General features: G+C 29.0%; 1 protein-coding gene across 4 annotated transcripts in view; it reads left to right on the top strand.

Moving 5' to 3' along the window:
* The window catches only part of LOC143232172 (centromere protein I-like), a 68,661-nt gene extending 48,301 nt beyond the window's left edge, over positions 1 to 20,360 (top strand). For all 4 annotated transcript variants that reach the window (XM_076467279.1, XM_076467281.1, XM_076467280.1 and 1 more), the window contains 9 exons: positions 4,069 to 4,164; positions 4,606 to 4,726; positions 7,584 to 7,666; positions 8,992 to 9,174; positions 9,407 to 9,525; positions 15,870 to 16,026; positions 17,606 to 17,730; positions 18,258 to 18,555; positions 19,443 to 20,360. In XM_076467279.1, coding sequence (XP_076323394.1) covers positions 4,069 to 4,164; positions 4,606 to 4,726; positions 7,584 to 7,666; positions 8,992 to 9,174; positions 9,407 to 9,525; positions 15,870 to 16,026; positions 17,606 to 17,730; positions 18,258 to 18,555; positions 19,443 to 19,538 — 1,278 coding nt within the window. In that variant the 3' untranslated portion in view covers positions 19,539 to 20,360. The remainder of the gene's footprint in view (positions 1 to 4,068; positions 4,165 to 4,605; positions 4,727 to 7,583; positions 7,667 to 8,991; positions 9,175 to 9,406; positions 9,526 to 15,869; positions 16,027 to 17,605; positions 17,731 to 18,257; positions 18,556 to 19,442) is intronic.
* The last annotated feature ends 533 nt before the right edge of the window (positions 20,361 to 20,893 follow it).

Genomic DNA, 20,893 nt, shown 5'->3' on the forward strand with positions numbered 1-20,893 from the left:
GGGTAGTGATGACTAACTGTCCTCCCTCTAGGTCTTGCACTACTAAACTAGGGACGGGTAGTGCAAATAACCCTTGTGTAGCTTTGTGCAAAATTGAAAAACAAATATTTTATCAACTCACTCTAATATATATACACACACATTGTGAGAAGAACTTATTCTAACTTCAGACTTGATTCAAGTACACTTTATGCTATTACTATGTACATAAACCACTTTTATGAACATATTTCAGCTCTTAATGTATTTAACAAAGAGCAAGTACAGTCTTTTCATTATTTGCAGTTAACACCTAATCTACCAATGTCTTAAAATAATTGGAGGTAGGGCCTGATATACCCTGATGGTGGTTAGGGTGTTCAATGTGTATTTTGCAGGTCATGGGCTCATATTCCCATCACCCAGCATGCCTACTCATTCAGCCATGGAGGCATTATGATGTGGCTGTTAAGCACACAATTTATTGATAAAATAGTAGCCCAAGAATTTGCAGCAGGTGATCTTTCCTTTAGTCTATCATTGCTAAATTAGGGGGATGACTAGCAAAATAACCCTCAAGTCGTTTTGCATAAAATTCAAAAAACAAACCAAACAATTTTCTTATAAATTGTTTGACTAACATTTAATCAGTGTAGTGTGTAGGCATAAAGGCAGCAAAAAGCTATAAAACAAAAACGTTTATATTCTTAAAGAAAATCTAAGTGTACTTTCTAATAGTAAAATGAATGTGTCACTAACCCTTAAACAGCAGCCATCATCAGTTGATGGTGCTGTCTACAGCATTCCCACTGTTTAAGGATTAATAGGGTCATAGCATAAATATATTAATTCTTGTATATTGCTTTCAAATCTAAACCTTATGTTTTATTAGTCATTATTGTTCGTTTATTTGTTAGAAATGAAAGAAGAAAAAATTACAAGATATCTTTTTGACAACTAGGCTTGAGCAAGTAATTTTAATGCAATATCTGATAGCCAGTCTTTTGTTAAGAATTTTTCAGTAGTTTTTTTTTAGCTTTGAAATGGTTTGAAATTACCAATAATAACAGTGGCAAACATTCAACCTTATTTTGCACAATTACACCTGACTGCATTTCCAAAGAATTTCATATATTATTGATATTTATGTTAAAGCTTCATATATCCTTTGGTTATTTGATTATTTTGCTGTTTCATGATTGCTCAAAATTTGGGTAGTGTTTTCTTATAACCGTGTGACAGTATATGTTACTATTATTAGCCTGAGGTTCTTCACAATAGCATAAGTAGTCAGAGCTGTTAAAATACCAGAAGCCCATCATTGACAGTGACAGCTTACAATGGGGTGATCAGTTTCTTTATGGGAAGGCTGCAGACAAGTTATCGGACAGTCTATAAACTGTACATTCTAATTTAAGTCATGAAAGGTCACTATGCTACATAATGCCCACTGCCAGTACAACATGACTGTTTGGTACAGTGGGTTCTTGTTATACATTGCATCTCTTTGCATTGTTTCATTATTACAGCATTGACCAGTTACTGCCCAAGTATCAAAAAATGTTGCTTTGTTTCATTACTAAAGCAGATTAATATTGTCAGCTACTTTTCTAGGTGTAGTGTTTACCAATTACTAACAGTATGTTTCATTGCTAATATTAATTCTCTCTGACAAGGCATTCCTTAATGAAGATGGCACAAAGCTATTGCTGAGTTAAATTCAAAATTTAATTAAACTACTTTTTGTTCATGTTATATCAATTCGTATATCATAACATTGTAGCTAATAATGTGCACTTTAACAGTATATAAGTTTTAAGTTCTAAATTTTATAAAATAATATTTTTTTTTTAAATTCTGAATTTCCTTTAGTGTGTAAAAAATATGAAACAACATAAATTACTCACTATAATTCTATAATCACTGCATAATTTTATAAGTCTTTAATCTTGTTTGTTTACAAGTTTTGTTCCCACAGGAAAGATCACATAGTTGGTCAATTCAACTAAGTCCCAAGTAATTTACCAATACTGTACTACCAATATGTGTGTATGAAGCAGCGTTTCTTTGTCAAGACAGCAGAGGACAAACATATTGTATTTGAATGCATGTGTTGTATAGCACATGGTAGTTAGAGAAGCCATGATACTCCCTTAAAAAGGTCATTCAAGAGTGGATCAAAATTTTTCAGGAATGCATTCATATATACATCTCACTTTTTAGGAATGCATCATGATGTATAATGGGAACTTGCTGTATTACTGTTTTATTGCTGATGAACTACATATGGTCCTTGCCACCATGCATTATCAAAGAGTTTGGCATTGCACTGAATAAGAAATAAGACAGGATTCACATTGTTGTTTGTTAATTAATCAGACCTATAAATACAGTAACTACTTTAGTGTCAGAAGGGTTCATACTCATTATTATTGAGAATATCTTTTTTTTAATTGCCAGAAATATTATAAATATAAAATAAAATAAAAATATCTGTTTTTTTTTATTTTGTTTTTATTGCCAGAGTGACTTCAAATTATAAAAGTGAGTAAAATTATTTATCTTAAAGGGCTTTAGGCCCTCTAACTTTTCACAAATACTTTAGTTTAATTCTATTACTCTTTGAGCCACTTCTAACTATCTTAACAATCAATAAATTACTGGGTAGTGTGGTGCAATAAACAAGTAGATCAGATTACGTCATGCATTTATAACTGGTTGTGTGTTGCTCGACAGGTGCTGTTAAAAGTATTCTTTGTTTTATTTTTCATTTAAATCTTGTTATCTAACATAATTTTTTTTTAATATTGCATTTGTTTCTTTTAAAAGTTAAATATTAATAAATAAGAAAATGTACATAAAAATAAGAAACCTACCATGTACTTCAGTAAGAACTTTTTCACACTGTTGATTGTCCAAACATTCATATAACTCAGAAATATGCACATCAAAACAGAAACAGTAATCCAGTCATTAAAATAGAATGCTGCAAAGCTACTTTAATGTATCTAGCTTTCTGTGCAACCTATAAATAGACTAAAGAAATCTCATTACCTAATAGATCACTTATTTCTGTCTACAAATAATAAAAGCTGCTTGAAAAATGGTACCTTTTACCAAGATAAAGTAATATACAGTCATTGTAATCATGGAGTATGACAAAATAGTCCTTCAATTACTTTTAAACATGTTCCATTGAAAAGTAGGCATGGAAAATAAGTGATTTGAAAAGTGCAGAGCTGGAAGGAACTTCTATGGTGAATGTAGCAAATTTATTGATATCTCATAAAATAAAAAAGTTGGGAGGTTCTTATTTCAAATTCTTGCCTGTTAATATTCAATAATTGGTGTATCTAATTGTGGTGGACATTGGTGAAACCTATATAAGAGAAGAAAGAAAATCTAAAGAGAGTAATTCAGAGCAGAAATATCACATGGAATAAAGAAGTGAAGTTTTGATAATTAAATATTTACTTTTAAAGTTAAGAAATTCAAATTTGAATTATAAACTATATTTTGATTTTGAATGTAACTGTGAAAAGACTGTGGCATTGTATACTTTGACATTCCATTATACACACCAAGTCAAACCATAAATCTCCTATTTTGAGGAGATTCATGTTCCACAAGTTGTAATTAGTAATGTGTTTTTAATGAAACTGGTTCATTGAATGTTTGGTGCTCCTGAAATAACTATTGTTTCACTCAATTGTTCATTTGGATCAACAATTTAAAATCCTACATCCCATAATTTCTTAGAGTAGTTTGTTTTTATTAAAAGTTTGTTATTCAGTTTTGTCAGAAAAGAAAAAAAACAATAAGTAATTGATTTACATTTGTTTTTACTATATAGATGACACATTGACTGTAACAGCAAAGTTAATACTGTATGTTGTTAGCAATTCTATATACATCTGTGTAAATTTTCAAAATAGAACTTAACACTTTGATTCATTTATATTAGTATAATATCAAATAAGTACAATGATTCTATTTTTTGTTGCTAATTTTATCCAAAAGTTACTTAAACATTAATCATTAAACTTTAGTTATTATTACAACTAAAATATTTTTTTTTATGTTCATTAGGATTTTGTTAGGCCAGAGATTCAGTATCAGTCAGTTCTTGGAAAAAGTGGGATTAAAACATTTCAAGAACTGCAAAGTTTGTTGGAGAACTTGAAAGTAAGTAAAAATAAAGTCTAAAAATAGGTTATCGTAGTAACCATTGTCCCAAACTCCAGTAGGAACTATATTGATATAAATTTCCATCTTTCTCGAGTATTAGATGTTACACTGTTGTTGTTTCTATAAAGTATCATTTGAATTTAGAATAACAGTGTACAAGAATTAATTAGATATCAATTCTGTCAAGAGTTGGAGTTATGCACTAAAAGTTTGTACTTTAAAAAAAAAACTTGGTCATTCTATGAGCCCCTTGGCTGCAGCTAAATAACTGTTCTAGTTAAAACTTGCATCTACTCAGTATGAATGTTAAGACATATGCAGTTACAGAATATTTGTCAATAAACATACAATGATATATAGTTTTTAATGACTTCAGTTATTCATTTTCTGAAATAATTGTTTATTTTTCAAAAAAAAAAATTAACAATTTCTTTCAAGCCACCCAATGGAATACTGTCCGTTCTTCGTTCCCCAGTTCGTCGAATAATTCTCTCCAGTTGCACTGACCGAACACTACTAGTAAGGATGAAGTTTCTTTTGAGAGTGTTATTGTTTGATGGTATGTACATACTTGATTATGTTGTAGATGATAAAGACAGACTCTGCAGGTATATAAGAAGGGTGTTAATTTATATTATTTTTTGTTTTTGCATTATAAAAGGAAAAAGGAAATTAAATGTATGTATGTTTGTTATCATTCCTTTGTGTTTGAACAAAATTTAACTTACGAAGTAAAGGAAAGATAGATTTATTTAGAAAGTTGCAGTGTTATTTAAAAACTAAGATACTGTTTTCTTGCTGTAGTTTCAACATAAATAAAAATAGAAGTTACAATATTTGAATGCTTTTAGCCTGTTATTATAAACAGCACTATAGTAAACTCTAATACTAGAAATAAATCACTTTATAACACAAACTGTTGTTTTTCTTTACTTGGACACTTAGTATTTTGCTTTACATCTTTTTGAGGAACATTGTACTGAAACACAAACTGTACAAGTGGTTTAAATAATAAATTATAATAGAACTTGGTGTGCATTTCTACAGAATGTTTGAAATAATAAGTAGTAAACTTTATTGTTCAAATAAATAACTGTAACATGTAATAAAGAAAAGTTTTATCAAAGGTATAGATTGAAATAACAAGTACATATAATTCTAAATATTTTATTTTTTCATCGCATCTTTTCGTTATTCATCTGTGATTGTTGCTGTTAAGTGAGAAGAGCTTTTCTGAATTTTCTTTCACTGTACTTGGTGGTTTTGGTGAGGATTTATACTTTCTTTCAACAATTAGCTGTGCTACTTAATATGTCAAACATATGCTGCAGAAATGCATCCTTTATGTTTGATTAGAACTTCTTATTTAAATCATTTGAAACTTTGTACTTTTAATTACAATTTGTGTTTTAGTGGAACACTTTGAAGAAGCTGTAAAATGAAATGCCAAGCATCCAATTAAATAAAAACAAGTTGGTGCTGTAAGGTCATTTATTTCTTATACATAAGAATACAACGATTATTCTTGCATAGGAATTAAGAATAATATATGATTTATAAATTAATCCTTAAAAGGGTTACAATGAACTAACATAACTGTGTTTCTTCAAGCATCTGGAGTTTTGCACTTAGTTTTCTGTTGGTATATTACAACTGTTTACAGGCTTATGACTTTCACAGTACATCAAATTGATCAGTAGTAGCATGTGTTATTGACTATATCCTATTAAAACATAGGAGATAAATTGTCTGTATTTCATACTAGATTTGATTATATTTAACATTAAATATCATAAAGAAATCTGTGAATTTATAATATTGCCACAAATTGTTATTTTATCCTTCATCAGTACACATTAAAATATCCACCTTTCAGTACACCTGGGGTCCATACAGACCCTGCATATATTTAATGATCATTATGTGGAAGTTATTTAGGTGTTGAAAAGCATACTGGCTTTTTATAGCATTGTGCAGATAAACTGTAAGAAAGACTTACTACCATAAGTATATAATGTGATTTATAATACAAAATATGAAATTTACTTATATCCATCTCATATTTAGACAAAAAATTGTCATCATAGACATATTTTAATATTATAGGGCCACTTCTTCTCTAATTGACTTCTTATAGTTAAAATTAATAAACTGGTGAATGAAGAAACAGATTTCTCGAGTATGTAACAAAAAACACCAAACTATATGAAAGTATGCTTAGGGTCCAAATGGAATCAAAGGGGTCGAACTACATCAAACTTTGTTTCACAGCTAAACTAACTCCAAATGTAAGTGAAACTTATTCTGAGTGAATGTAAAGTGTGTCTCATATCTTTTATCAGTCATTTTACAAACACTCATTACACCATATACTAGGTGTGGAGTGATCAGTGTAGACATGGTTTCCACATGCTGTACAGGTTTGACAGACTTTTCTGTCCATGATTTTTGGGCAAAGATAACATAGATTTTTTGTTGCTGGAACACCTTGACCAGCATGCTGTCTTGTGTCAAGCAATTCTAGATTTATAAAGGCAGATTTGATGCCTTCTGCTTTGCGTGGGAATTCTGGAGACATCTCTGAAATAGGTTGTGCACATCACTTCAGGAGAGATCTAAATATGTAATCACAATGGATAACCTGTGTGAGTCCATACACACACTGCCTGATGTAGACACAGAGTTCCAAATCTATACATTAATTGGGTTCTACATGGACCCCATGCAAATTTTTATTTACAAAAATTATTCAACTGCAAAACAGAAGTACTGGTGAAGGTTAATACATATATCAGCTAAATTTCTTGCTGTTAAATTAAAATACTGCATATTGACATGGCCATTTTCATTATTTTTTTTTTCCAAAACTAAGTGCTCAATAGATTTAGTGATGCTGTTCTTTTTAAATAGTCACGTCCTGTTTTTATCCTTCCCAGATGACATTTTAACTGTACAATATGTAATTTCTTGCTTGTATCAAGAACAACTTATTAACAGATATTATTTATCTTAACCATCGTCTGGAAAAGCTTAAGCTTGGACAGAGTGACACCAATGTATCTATTAATGATTTATTTTAAAATATAACTGGTCAAAAAAAAATATAAAGAAATATTTATCTTTGGGGTCCATATAGACCCCAGGTGTACTGATGAAGGTTAAACAGTAGTGAACCACTTTGACTTATAAAAACCCTCAATCACCAGAAAACAATTAAAGTGTGTATGGGATAACCTCACAACTAAGATAATTAGCTATTAAAAGCTTTTTTAGTAGCTGAATCAAGTTATAGTAATTATCAGGTCATTTTTAACCACAAGAAAATAGAACAACTTAAAACTGCAATATGAATGATTCTTTCTTAAGTAAATCAACAGAGTATGTAATAATGCTGTGGCATGTATTCTTTTATCTAGAGCCATTTCATTTTGCTGAAGGGAAAAAACGGCGAGGAAGGCATATTCTGAGAACACTTACAGATGTTACTGAAGAATTACAGGTTTTACATGCATTTGTGTGTGTGTGTGTGTGTGTGTTATTAATGTTTGCTTTGAATAGGTGTTACCAAACATTTTCTCCATTCAAATATATATGTGTGAATGTATATTGCTCAGAGAATATTTGTACATAACAACCCCCTTTTTAAAGCAGGGAACTAATATGAATAGATTTTGTTAATTTTATCTTAAAGTACCATAAGATCTTACTTGACTGATACCAAAAATGTGTGAATAATTTACTATAAGTTATTGTAAAATATTGTTTGCTTATAATGCAGAAAACTGAGTTATTATAAATTGGTGCAAATATCCATATATTGTGTGTCTGAAATTATGTATGAAACAATATTCCGTGGTAGTAATTTTCCATCATAATTCTTGGGAATGGTGTATCAGATTTGTTGGTTAATCCTATATATAGTAATTTTTACTGATTATTCTAAAAAATGTATTGTAAATCTGCTCTTTCATGCCTTGAAATTAAATTTTTATGCTCTTATTGAAACAGTGTTATTACCTTATTACACTACAAATATTCAACTTGAATTCCATTTTTTGCACACAAGATGCTATAAAATGTTTACATTTTAATTACTAATTAACTATTTATTGCATGTATAATGAAAATATAGTTGGAAAAAAAATATTTGATTTGATTTCTTACTTAAGTAGGTTTGTATTGCACAAACAAGTATTACTATGAAACATTGTGGTAAGTCATGATTAGGTTACCTAGAAATAACAATGCTCATTTGAGGAACCAAGAGAAATAATTACTTACCTGAAAAATAAGAGCATTCAATTACAAAACTGAAGCATTTGTGTGCATATTAAGAAGAAAACAAAATGGTTACCTCTTACAATATGCAATAAGTAAAAAATTGTACGTATTCAGTATTATCAGAGATATAAATATTTATCTAAAAATTTCTCATGTCAGCATACAGGTTAGAATATAATGAAATATAGTGCAGTTGGTACCTACTAATAAAACATTTACCTGCTGATGTCAAAATGTTGTACATTTGTCATGGTGTTAAATATGTAATAAAGTTCTTTCTGTTCCTCATTCAAGCTTTCTCTAACTTTTTAATATTCTCTGAGTATCTTGAAGTTAATAATTAGTAGCAATAAAAATTTTCATACATTTTACTTTTTTTTCATGAAATTACCTGCTATAGATGTCATTAAAAAAAATTGGACTTCGTCATGACATTGTAGCATCTATCTATATTTATATTATTCGTTTCTACATATTTTGTGTTCATTTTCACTACTTTAAAATTTAGAGTTTCAATGCTGGGATATATTGTTTTCTGTACAGGAAGGGATACCAGAAGTTGAAAGCTTTTTGATTCACTACTTACAAGTTTGGAATGGGCTTCAGTGGAGGTCTTCTGTTTTAACATTGATCAGTCGTTGGCCTTTACGACCATTTGTAGAACTTAAAGAATTTGTTTTAAAGCCACTTCATAAATTATTATGTTCTTCGTCACTGGAATTCCAGGTTAGCAGTAAAATGTTTTGTCTATAATTTTGTCTCAAGAAGTTTAGTTAGGTTTACTTGAAATAACAATTAGGTACTTAATATTGCCATTGTAATGCATTCCTTGAACATAATTAATGCATTTGTTATTTTATTATTTAGTGTAATCGAACCAACATTTTAATTTATGACTTTCTAAGATAAAACTGAATAACTTAGATATATTTCAATTTCAATGTTGGTTTTTTTACAGTGTTCCATCTTGGAATGTCTTACTCAGCTGTGTAAAAACTGGGCTGTAGTGGAGCTTCCCCGATACAAACAAACCAAAATGAGGCAGGAAATTAATGTGAATGACTCTGTCCCAGTGATGTATGTCACTAATTTTTTTTTGTAGTTTTCAAGAAGATAAATTATTTTCAACATGCAGAGATACCTAAATATTTTTAAGAATTTATAGATGGAAGTAAAAAAGTAAAAAGAAGTATAACAGTATACTGACCACACTAATCTGCTACATCTAGTGCTGATGAGGCTTTCCTTCCAATACCAGAGCTCATTGGGTCGGCAAGGATAAATGGACAAACTTGCAAGAGAATGAACTAGATTAAGTTTTTGAAACAATTTTTATCAATTCCAGATGAATCATTTATGAGTCAAAATTAAAGTAAAGATTAATAGCACATTATTATTTATTTATTTTAATATTGTTGTTTATTTCTACTTGAACTAATTCATCATTTTGAAGAGCTGGCAAAACAGCAAGTTATTTTATGTAATGGCTTTGAGTTCACTAATATAATATCTATAATATTTGTCATGTTGAAACTTCACAAAGGGAAAATAAGATCTTAGGATTTTGTTTCCTGACTACAGCCTCAACCAACCAGTGAAACAAAAATCCATATAACAGCCAGTTCATTTAATACAGGAATAACATACTGTTATTATGCATATGAGAACAGCTGTTTGAAAATATAATATTTTTATTCATTCACCTTTGGTTGATGTTAACAGTAACACTAATACCTTTTTTCTTTTTTAAGTAAGTATTGAAGGATTACAGAATGCTTTTGTCAAAAATGTCATTCATATATAATTAATTTATTTACCATTGAAAGTTAGTTTTAAAGTTGATCTTGTTTGATTAGTACGTTTTCTACTGAAGACATTTTGCCTTTTTATATTTGACAACCTATTTTGTTATTATTCTTTGCAAACTAAAAAAGAAAAAGAAGTTAGTTCTGGTGTGAATAATGTTGTTATTAACCTCTAAAGTTATCTCTCTTACGGAAATCCAGTGATACATTGTAGAGCTTAAGTACAGTGGAGTAAACTGCAGACCAGTAAACCGCGAAATCGCTTAAGCTGCTGTAGCAAGTCTTGTGAGCTAGGATTATCGTGTCAGAACGTGTAAAAACACAGCTTACGAATTTAGTCCTGGTTTTATAACTTCAAGGGGATATTTAAAAAGGATTTGCTTTAATTTGAGAAATAAAAAAAATATATTACAATAGAAATCGACCGTTAATCTACCTTATCCGCTCTCTATGTCAGCTTTATGGAGGCCGCCATTGTTACTGAATCACACCTCTCCATACATTAAAGTTAATCTGCGGTAAATCCGTGAAAAAAGTGATCAATAATTAAAGTATTATTTTTAATTCGATAATCCGATATAATGATCTTGCAATGGCCAGGATGAGGCTCCTCGGCGGAGCTGTTGGCGACTTCTGCTATTCAGTCACAAAGGCTTAAGCCGCGATTAAGCTGGTTGACCCCATCCAAATACTGCAGCTTAACAGTGCTCCACTGTACAGGGTAAACTAAGAATAACAGCCAATAGGAGATAACATTAGATGACTAACGTATGATACATACTCTAAGCTTTGAACACTATACAATCAGTGTCTTTAGGAAGCCAACTCCTATATTATATCCAAAGTGAAGGAGTAGTATCTAAAAGAAAATGCTACACACACGTCATCAGAAGCTACTTGGCATAGTTTTTCTAGCTCCTGTGTATATACATCACTTGTGAACTATCCACAGTGTCCCAAGGTCAAAAACCAGCAAATAGCCAAAACTAAACTTTCTTATTTTTATTCCTCATCATCTTTCTTCAACAGGTGTAGCACCTATCCTGTTCTAGCAGTAACTACAATTTTATCAGTTGATAGAGCAAAACAGTCTTCATAATATTTGACTAACTATTGTATTATTATTATTATAAGCAAAATTTTTAAAGCTTTAGAATACACTCTATAATCTAGTAGCCCATGTATGTCATCTTATTAAAGGCAGGAACCAATTAAGACAGGGATGGAAGTGGACATATCATTTGATCTGCTAAGGATCACATGACAGACTTAGCTGTCTTGACCTTCATGGAGAATAAAACCCTACGTTACTGAATTTTTCATTGGCAAAACAAACAGAACCAGAATTTCCAATCATAAAATGTTTATTGTAAAAAAAAGTCATAAAAAGTAGTATTCTAAAGTTAACTAAAGGAAAAGTGTAATGATGAAAGCTGAGGTTCTGTTCAAATACCAAGCTTTCAATGGACAAAGTGGGGAAGCCAGTAATGTAAGGATTTTATTTTCCGTGTAAAGTCAAGATGACTTAGTTTGCTAGGTGATCATTAGCTGATCAAGTAGTATTTTCACTTCCATCTATATATATTATTTTTACTATATGCTTCTTCTGGTTATGCCTAGCTAACAATGCAAAAGTTAGAACAATAAATTGCACATGCATTCATGTTATGTATCCAGTTATATAAAAGTGACCTCTAGTTTTTTACAAAATGGCATGTCTTGGCTATGTTTCAGTGGAATAGTAAGTTGTAAGATACAATCCCATTTGAGTTGTTATGCTTCATGTATATATAATTACTATTTACCAACAATTTCTTAAACTTATTTGTCTTAAAACATAGAATGGTAAATGAAGAATTAAAGCAAACAATTATCTCTTGTTTATAACCTTTGTACTCGATCACTGCGTCTTGTAGCTTGCTAACTCTTAAGAAATTTTGCATTTTGATGATGTGAAACAAAATATCTTTTGGGTTTTATATATACATTTGAATAACCAAAAAAATCATGTTACTATAATAATACCATAGAATTTCATTATAATTTATCAAGTTTAGTAACTAAGCTGTATTTCACTCTTAAAAAATATGATATTGAGCAGACTAAAGGTACAAACCCATTTTCTTGAAATCTTGTTTAGAAAGAATGAGATGGCACCTTAACACAAGAAGATGGCAGTGAAAGCCAAAGGGGGGGATGCATTCTGAGCTTTCAATTGATTGTTGCAATGTCACACATTCACAAATAAGTGTATATATGGGCTATTCCTAAAAAATGAAAAAAGTTAGAGGCTAATGTGTTTAATTCAGTACATGAGCAATATCTGAGGAAATAGAAAAGATAGGAGGTTCTTATTTTATATTCTGGCTTATTAATGTGGGTAATGAGAGTTCTTAAGTTATATGAAACTATAGTCACCATACGTGATTATGATGTGCTGAATTATGAAACCTTTCTTATAATCACCATGTATATAGAAATGATTAAAAATGTATATATATTATTTAATATTCTATGGTAGGGAATTTCTTATAGCTATATGAAAGCTAAAGATCATGCAATATTCATACTTAGATTAATTTTTAATTGGTAACTGCATGATGTGGGTGTGTTCCCAATTCTTTTAGGGTGGAAATTTTTTATATTATTTTGTTTAAGAGGTGAAAATGTTTAAGTCTATTTATTGTTTAGTTTGTTTTGTTGATGAAGGTGAACAAGAATGAGCCTTTTATTTGCTTCTACTAGATGGGAGAAGCATCGAATCCAAATTTTAAAAAAGTAACAATACTTGTAAATGTTATCAGTTACACACTTTTTTGTAGAACAAAATTTAATCTATACAAATATACATTTGTTTTGCATAATTTTTGTAAACAAATTGCTGACTGGTTAAAGTAATAAGGAGTTTAATCAATTTTTAAATAGTCTAAATAAAAAATCATTGACCAGTTGTTTTTAGTTACTCAAAATTAATAAATTCACAGTAAAATTTTATTTTCTATATAATTATCAATGAGAAATAATTTGTTACTAGAAAAAAAAAATGAAATGGCTTCTCCCTCCACTTTTGCATGCATCTTTTGAAACACATAGCTCCAATGGCTCACATTAATGGTAATTGTTTATAGGGATGGAAATTATAACTGGAGAAATAAAATTTAATATTTTTACAATATTTTTTTCTTAATTCAAAATTAAAGCAACGTTTATAGTAGGCAAGGTTTTATTTTAATAATTACAGCATTCTACCAATAGTGTTGTCATCATGTGAAAATGATTTGATACTGAGGGTCAAAAGTTGTAATTATCCAAACAAAAACATGCATACAGTAAACCTTGTGTATATTTTATTTGAAATCATTATTCAGTTCAGTAACTTCCTCATTAAACATTAATGTTTTATTCTGGTTGCCAATGTAAGAGAAGACCAGTAAGTTGATATACTTAATGGACCAGGCAAACCCTTAAAGATTACTTATGTGCAAGTTTCAAACACTGACTGGATTTCAATATGACATGAATATTAGTATCTATGGCTTCATTGTTCTAATTTAGTGTACAAACAATGGACTTTCATGATTTAGATGAAATCTTTTTAGGCACATATTTCATTTTAGCAGTATTCAGAGTAGGAACAACATGTAACAACATTCCTAATTCCAACAAATTTCCCACAACATTCTCCAGTAATATGCAATTATTAATAAAGGACTTGTCTTCTCCTTACTAGCACTTCTAATGTTGGTAAACTAATGAAAAAATACATGAATGATGTAGAGGCCTAAGCTATTACTTGATTCTCTAGCTCCTCTGCAGTAATTATTATGTATAGTTCAGTAGAGAGTAGTAAAGAACTTTACAGTAAACCTAAAATATTCAGTTCCTTCTGTTTAAACTCATATGGCAAATATATGTGCAAAAGGTATAAAATTAAATTACCGTGTAACTTTTTTTAATGTAATACCCAATTTTAATGGAAGTATTATGTAAGGAGACATAAATAAGTTAACCCTGTTCATTCTGGATGGCTAAAAATACACATCAATCACTATTGAGCAAAAGGCTTCACATTACAGTAAATATTTTAACAAATTACTTGTGTAGTTAACTTACAAATTTCTTCTGTGTTTATTGTATCCCAAATGAGCTGAATTCTGGTATTGAGTAAAATTTGTTTAGGCAATAAACATCAGTGTGGTTTAAAATATTATTATACACTTTTCATCTTGGGAAATACTGTAAGGGAATAAATAATGTAACATTTAAAATACAGTAATGCTAATACTATTGTCTTATACGTATAATAATCTATTATAATCTCTTATATAAATAGTGTGTTAGCCACTACTGTGTTTGTTGTTGTATATAATATACAAATAACATTTAATAATGTTTCTAAGTTCTATTTATAGTTTGTTTAATGACTCACTAGTTTCATGTTAAAAATGTTTGACAAAATGTTTTTTGTATTAATTATTTTTGAAATAGTCAGAAAGAGAACTAGTACTCTATTAGCTGAACATTTTAAATTATTAAAAAATTGTATTATGTAATTAACTCTGATTTATTAAAGTGAATAAGAGGATACACACGTCATTTGTTATACTGGCTATGAAAATAACACTACCAGTGTACAAAACTCAAATATGTCATAACTTCTATTGTGTGAAGTATCTGAGCTCTTATTTACATATAAGTGTGCTGCTGTTACCTGTGAAAGTTAGGATATCAAGAAATGGCTGAAAGAAACATTTGTGATACATTGTTTGAGTTAAAAAAGAGAATATTATGTTTCACTTTTAATATTGTAAACTTTGAGTAACATCTCTGTCAAGTTAAATTCTCCACTTTATGACTTGTATAATGATTAACCAAGATTATTTTTACCATAATTTTTTTGTAATAATGTGAATGGTATACATTCATAATTTTTTGTTTGTATTATTTGGAAATATCTGATATTTAAGTTCATTAACATTTATATTTTGTCTAATTTATGTTGGTGTTTTTAAAACTGGGTCAATGAATTGCTGTGATATCTCCATCTTTGCATTTTTGTGCTTTGAGCTGAACTCAAGATATCTTAATGAGAGAAGTCCTCTATCAACTGAGCCAAAAATTATCACTGATGAGGCACTTTTTAACAACTCGACCGATCAGAGTGTGCTTTGCCTTACATATTCTGTCACTTTTCACAACATGAATACTGTGTATATGTTTTACATTTTCCACATCACAATATAAGGATCACTGATACACAAATTTAGAGACCATAATGTCATTTTTATATAAGATCATGGTGCTGTTTATTGTATATATTTATCTTACTGCTAATATTATGCAAATTTTCAACAAAGTGTGTTTGTGCTAATGTTTGTTTTGGGCTAAAACATAGCCTGTTAATAAGAATATATGGAAACCATAGCTACATAATTGTGTCTTTTGTTATTAATATAAAAATTATGTATTCTAGAAATATTTTGAAGAATGATTTTCTAAAACATCAGTTAAATTTTATTTTTACTTTAACCTTATTAAATCTATTTTAATTATGCAAAATTATATGTAACATTTTCATGTACACTTGTAAGTTCATTTTATCTTATGGCAACCTAGATCTTCTGTGTTTGATCAGGAAGTAGAGGAATTAGATGCAGAAGAATGTTTAATGGAACTAGCAGCTTACATTGGACACATTTGTATCACTGCTTTGATGCTGAATCCCACCAGTCCACCTTTGCTAATATATCATATTTTACGGTTTTATCACATGGTAAGTCATAAAGCTGTATTATATATAATGAATAACTTTCTAAAAATGGCTGTTATACGATTTACGAACATAACAGATAATCTCATAATGTTTGTATTCAAAGTTATTTTATGTATTAGCAAACTTAATGTTTGGGTACAATCATTTCAGTGACGTGACTGATGTTATGCAACACAGCAAAAGTTTTAAACAGGTTTTTAATATATTTAAAGAGTATATTTAGTGCTAATTATGAAAACTGGTTTTACCTAATGTTCAGTAGTTGATAAAAGCATTTTGGTGTGCTGTGAAATTGTATTTGCTAATATCAAGATTTGAATTCAATGTAATTTTCTGTTTATAAATACAAGATAAATTTTATGATTACTAGAACATTTAAAAATGATATGGAAATCATTATTTTCACAATATAATTTCTGCTAGTTTCAGGTAACTTAAATTTTGCTACATATTGGTTACATTTTAATTAACTTTTGTAATGATAGTTTTTAGTACAAAGAATCATCTGGTTGTATTAAAACTTGGATGTTATTTTCTCCATAAGCTGTCATAAATATAACATTCTAATGAGACGCATGCATACCTGCAAGTTTATCATGAAATAATAGGTCTTTTGTTTGAGTTAAATAACTGAACTTTATAAGAAAACATTTTGTAAAAATGTTACAAATAACCTCAACTGATGTTAGTTTTCAAATAATTAGTCATATATTTTCTAAACATTGGTAATTTTACTGCATAGTTCTTGCAGTTTCTCTTATTGAAAAATGTGTGACAAATAGGCTTCAAAACTAGTACTTAGTATATGTTATATCATTTTTAATGTTATTGATAATGTCACATTTCAGCTTCTGTTGCTGAAAAATATATTTCAAGTTTTGTATAGAATGTTTTAGACAAATGGTTTTGTTTTTTATCTCAGATATTTATATCATGTAAGAAAAAGTTAAAATAGTAATTTGTAACATTTTCTATGATTGATTTGTACATGTAACTGTAACGAAGTGAATAGTCAGGTTTTACCTTGAAACTTGTGTGTGATCCCTAATACTGAAAATTCAGTTTTTTAAAGTTGGTTACTAATTTGATAAGAAATAACCTTATTGTATGATATTTTATTACTTATAGAAATCAATTTTACCCAAAGTGTTGCTAATGAACTGTTATTTTAGTTAATTTACTAGCCATAAGCAAAAGTTTAACATAACGTAATATACACTGCTTTTTACGAACTAGCTAGTTTCTGATGGCACTTTTAGTTTTTGTTGTGCAAATTTTTTAGTATATTTTTAGATGGTATTGAACAATAGATAATGTTAGAAAATGATGTTAGTTATTATGTTAATATCATTAAATATGAGAATGAGGTGTATTTGATATAACATATATATAAGCATGTGAAATACTATGATTTATAGCAGTAAAATGCATGAAAAATTTAAATATAAAGCTGTACCTGTTTAAACAACAGTTACTTTAATAGGGGAATTTAATGTATTTACTTTTTTATTGTATGTTTAGATCATTTTATGTAGCAAATGTTTAGGTCTTACAGTTAAGAGTGTGTTTATCTTTCTAGACAGTCGACTTTTATTATACCCATGATACTACTCTCCTGGCTCTACCTTCTGCACCTGTTGTGTATTCTTGTCTGTTTTCTACCAATGTCTTTTGTTTGTCAGAGATTTGTCGTTTGATTACAAGGTATGTTTGATTCAGTAAATGCTACATGTAATGACCAAAATTAATTTTAATAATAATTTATTTCAGACATGCTACTTACTTTACTACTACTAAATAAATTCCAAAAACTTGGATTAATTAAAGTCACACACAGTTTTAAACATAAAATCAGTATTTTACTTTTAAAGAAGGTTAATCAACAATTTTGAAAGCACTCACATTTTTGGTTCTTTTGAATACTGTTTGATTATTTAATGATCCTTTGTGCAAAATGTTTATTTCGTTTAAGATCAATGCAAGTAGGATTTTTTCACCCAGTATCTTTCAAAATGCTTTATTTGTTCTTATTTACCATTATTTCAGATCACTGCTGTTCATAATACAACTTTAAATTGTAAGTCTTGATGTAGTCATTATAAGTTATGTTTCGTTCTTCAGAAATCTCTCTCTAATACTTGTATCATTTTTTTGTACAAAGTGTCTGTGCTTTATGAGCATTATATATATATGTAATATTAAAGTATAAGTAATACTTATTAAATCTGTAGGTACAGAGGAATGATTCAATTACTCAAACAAAGGATTGGTGTTCAACTCCAGAGGCACATTGATGAATTGAATAATTATATTCTTGACATCAGTAACACCATCTGGCTCAACAAAGCCTTTAAGCCAGAAAGTGAGTCTGTGCTGTTTAAGGTTCCTATTCCAGTATCTATTTCTCATTCTATAGACAATCCATCTGAAACTTTCTTATTGTTGTACCATCCTGCATTAACTGCAATGACTCAAAACTTTCTGAAGAAAGCTGGTGATCGGGTACAGCACCCTCACCAGGTGATATCTGTAAGTACATGTCTTTTTTTTTTTCATATAAGGCTTAGTAGTATTGGATATTTATATAGTGCTTTTTTAGACACACATTTTTCATTAAACCTTTATCAACTGACAGCGCCTGTAAAACAAATTTCTACTTTATCATTAAATAGGACTTAAAAATTGTTTAACCATAATAAAGTGAAGTTTAGGCTGAACAGTAAAATTACACTTAATTTATGGGTACAGCTTCTAAAGATTTAATACCAATAAAATAAATCAGATGACTTAGTATTATATTGTTTTCCCTGTATGGCTAATCATACTGAAAAATAAAATGCAAAGAAACAAAAGAAGAGATCTAATCATTATTCAGTTTTCATTATATGTGTAAAGTAACAAAAAATTAAACCTTTATTCATTGGTGGAAAAATGACCAAAAAACATGTGAGCAATAAAAAACACATTAAAATGAAACTCATTTACAATTAGGAATCAGAAATTTTATGTTATGTAATGTTTATAACAACAACCAAGTTTGCAGAATTGTTTGTATATTCTAGGAGGTTTCTTTACAGCCTTATAAAGAGTGATAAAATTGAGCATTGATTAGTATCAAAGAGCAAGATAGGTTTATCCTTCATGACTGTAAATATATATATTTTTGATTAACTATTGAACTGTTTGGAGGTAAAAAAACATGTATCCCAAGCACTTTGGGTAGGATGCACATGTATAAGCACTTAACTACTTGAATCAGCTGCATAAGGCTTATTTAGACAACTAAATGTTTTAGCAGAAAATAAGGTTTTAACTTGTATATCAAGTTATACAATTCATTTCTAAAGAATAGAAGAACTGCTTATATTTTACATATATACATCAATAAATAATGGGTCTACTGATTTATTTTTCAGGATCGTGCAGTCAGAAATGCCTACCTTCAATATTTAAGTAGTCATTATATGAGTGGAATCACTGGTTTTCTACAAACTTTTATCAAAATGTCATGAAAAGATATAAGTGTAATAGGAATGCTACTTACATGGAATTATCTTTTCACTCCCTCGTGTTTTTTTTTTAACTTGCTAATTGTTAAGATTGAAATAATATAGATAAATCCATATGCACTCATGGGAAAAATGTTTGTGCACTGACTAAAATTCCTTATATCCAATGTTGTTGACACCAAAAAAAAATTATGCAAAAATTATTTGTTGTACTTTTTTATTTAGAAGTTTGAAACTTCTGTTTAATGTAATCTAAAATTTTGTAAAATCCATATTCCCATTTGTATAAAATAACATTTGCAAAGAGTATATTCAGTTTTATATAAATTGAAAAAGAACACTTGTACGGTCCTAGATATTTATATTTTGTCAAAATGTGAGGAAAATTCTGTTCTACAAGTATTCGTTATTCAGTAATGGAAAATGCATTTTACATGTGTATTCTTCGGTACATTTTTTAATGCTGACATACATTTAGATATTAATGTAGCCTCATAGTTTTGTCAAGAAATAAAACTTGTTTATCAGATCATAGGGATTACTTGTTTAACACAGAATTACTAAAAACATTTAATAGTGCATTTACTTGTTTACAGTTTAATGTGATTTTATGTAACAATTTTGACAATTATTGAAAATGGAAGTACTAAAGGATTACATGATCTTTATATTAAAAGCCAACTTCTTATAATCGTATAAAAGTATTTTATCATATCATTCCAAGTCTATTCAAGTTACATATTTGGTTTCATGTATATTTTAATTGTTTTCTTTTGTACCAGATTAATTTTTCAAGCTTTAAATAAAAAAATAACTTTTTTACTGAATATTTTAACCAACTTCATTGATTCTTTCTAAAATTAATCATTTCATATGTCATTCAGATTAAATATTTGTTACTGGAAACACTGTAAACTTCCTATAATATACCTATATACACAGGTAAGTTAGTGTGTAGCTTTATGCTTAACTACAAATACATAAACAATATGTATTGTTTATACATATAACATATGACTTACACAGGTAAGTCAGTGTGTAGCTTTATGCTTAACTACAAATACATGACGAAGACAGTACAAAAACGTTTATTTGTGAATTCAGTAACATGAATTAGTAACAAATAGCCATATGGTCAATACTTTCTTAGTGCTCAAGGTAGTGCTTAGTTCTCAAGGTATTTTCTGTATAACTGATGTTATTAATATTTGCTGAACTTTAAGAATATAATGTCTATTTTCCACACTTCTGGGACACCTTCTACATTTTTGCAATTAGTTGTTTTCTTTTGCTAGTCTTAGTAACCAAATTGTTTATATGAGACATTTATTACCTCGTTAATGTATGTTGAAAGTGGA

Source organism: Tachypleus tridentatus, chromosome 11 (assembly GCF_004210375.1).
Source record: "Tachypleus tridentatus isolate NWPU-2018 chromosome 11, ASM421037v1, whole genome shotgun sequence".
In the NCBI taxonomy this organism is placed as follows: Eukaryota; Metazoa; Arthropoda; class Merostomata; order Xiphosura; family Limulidae; genus Tachypleus; species Tachypleus tridentatus.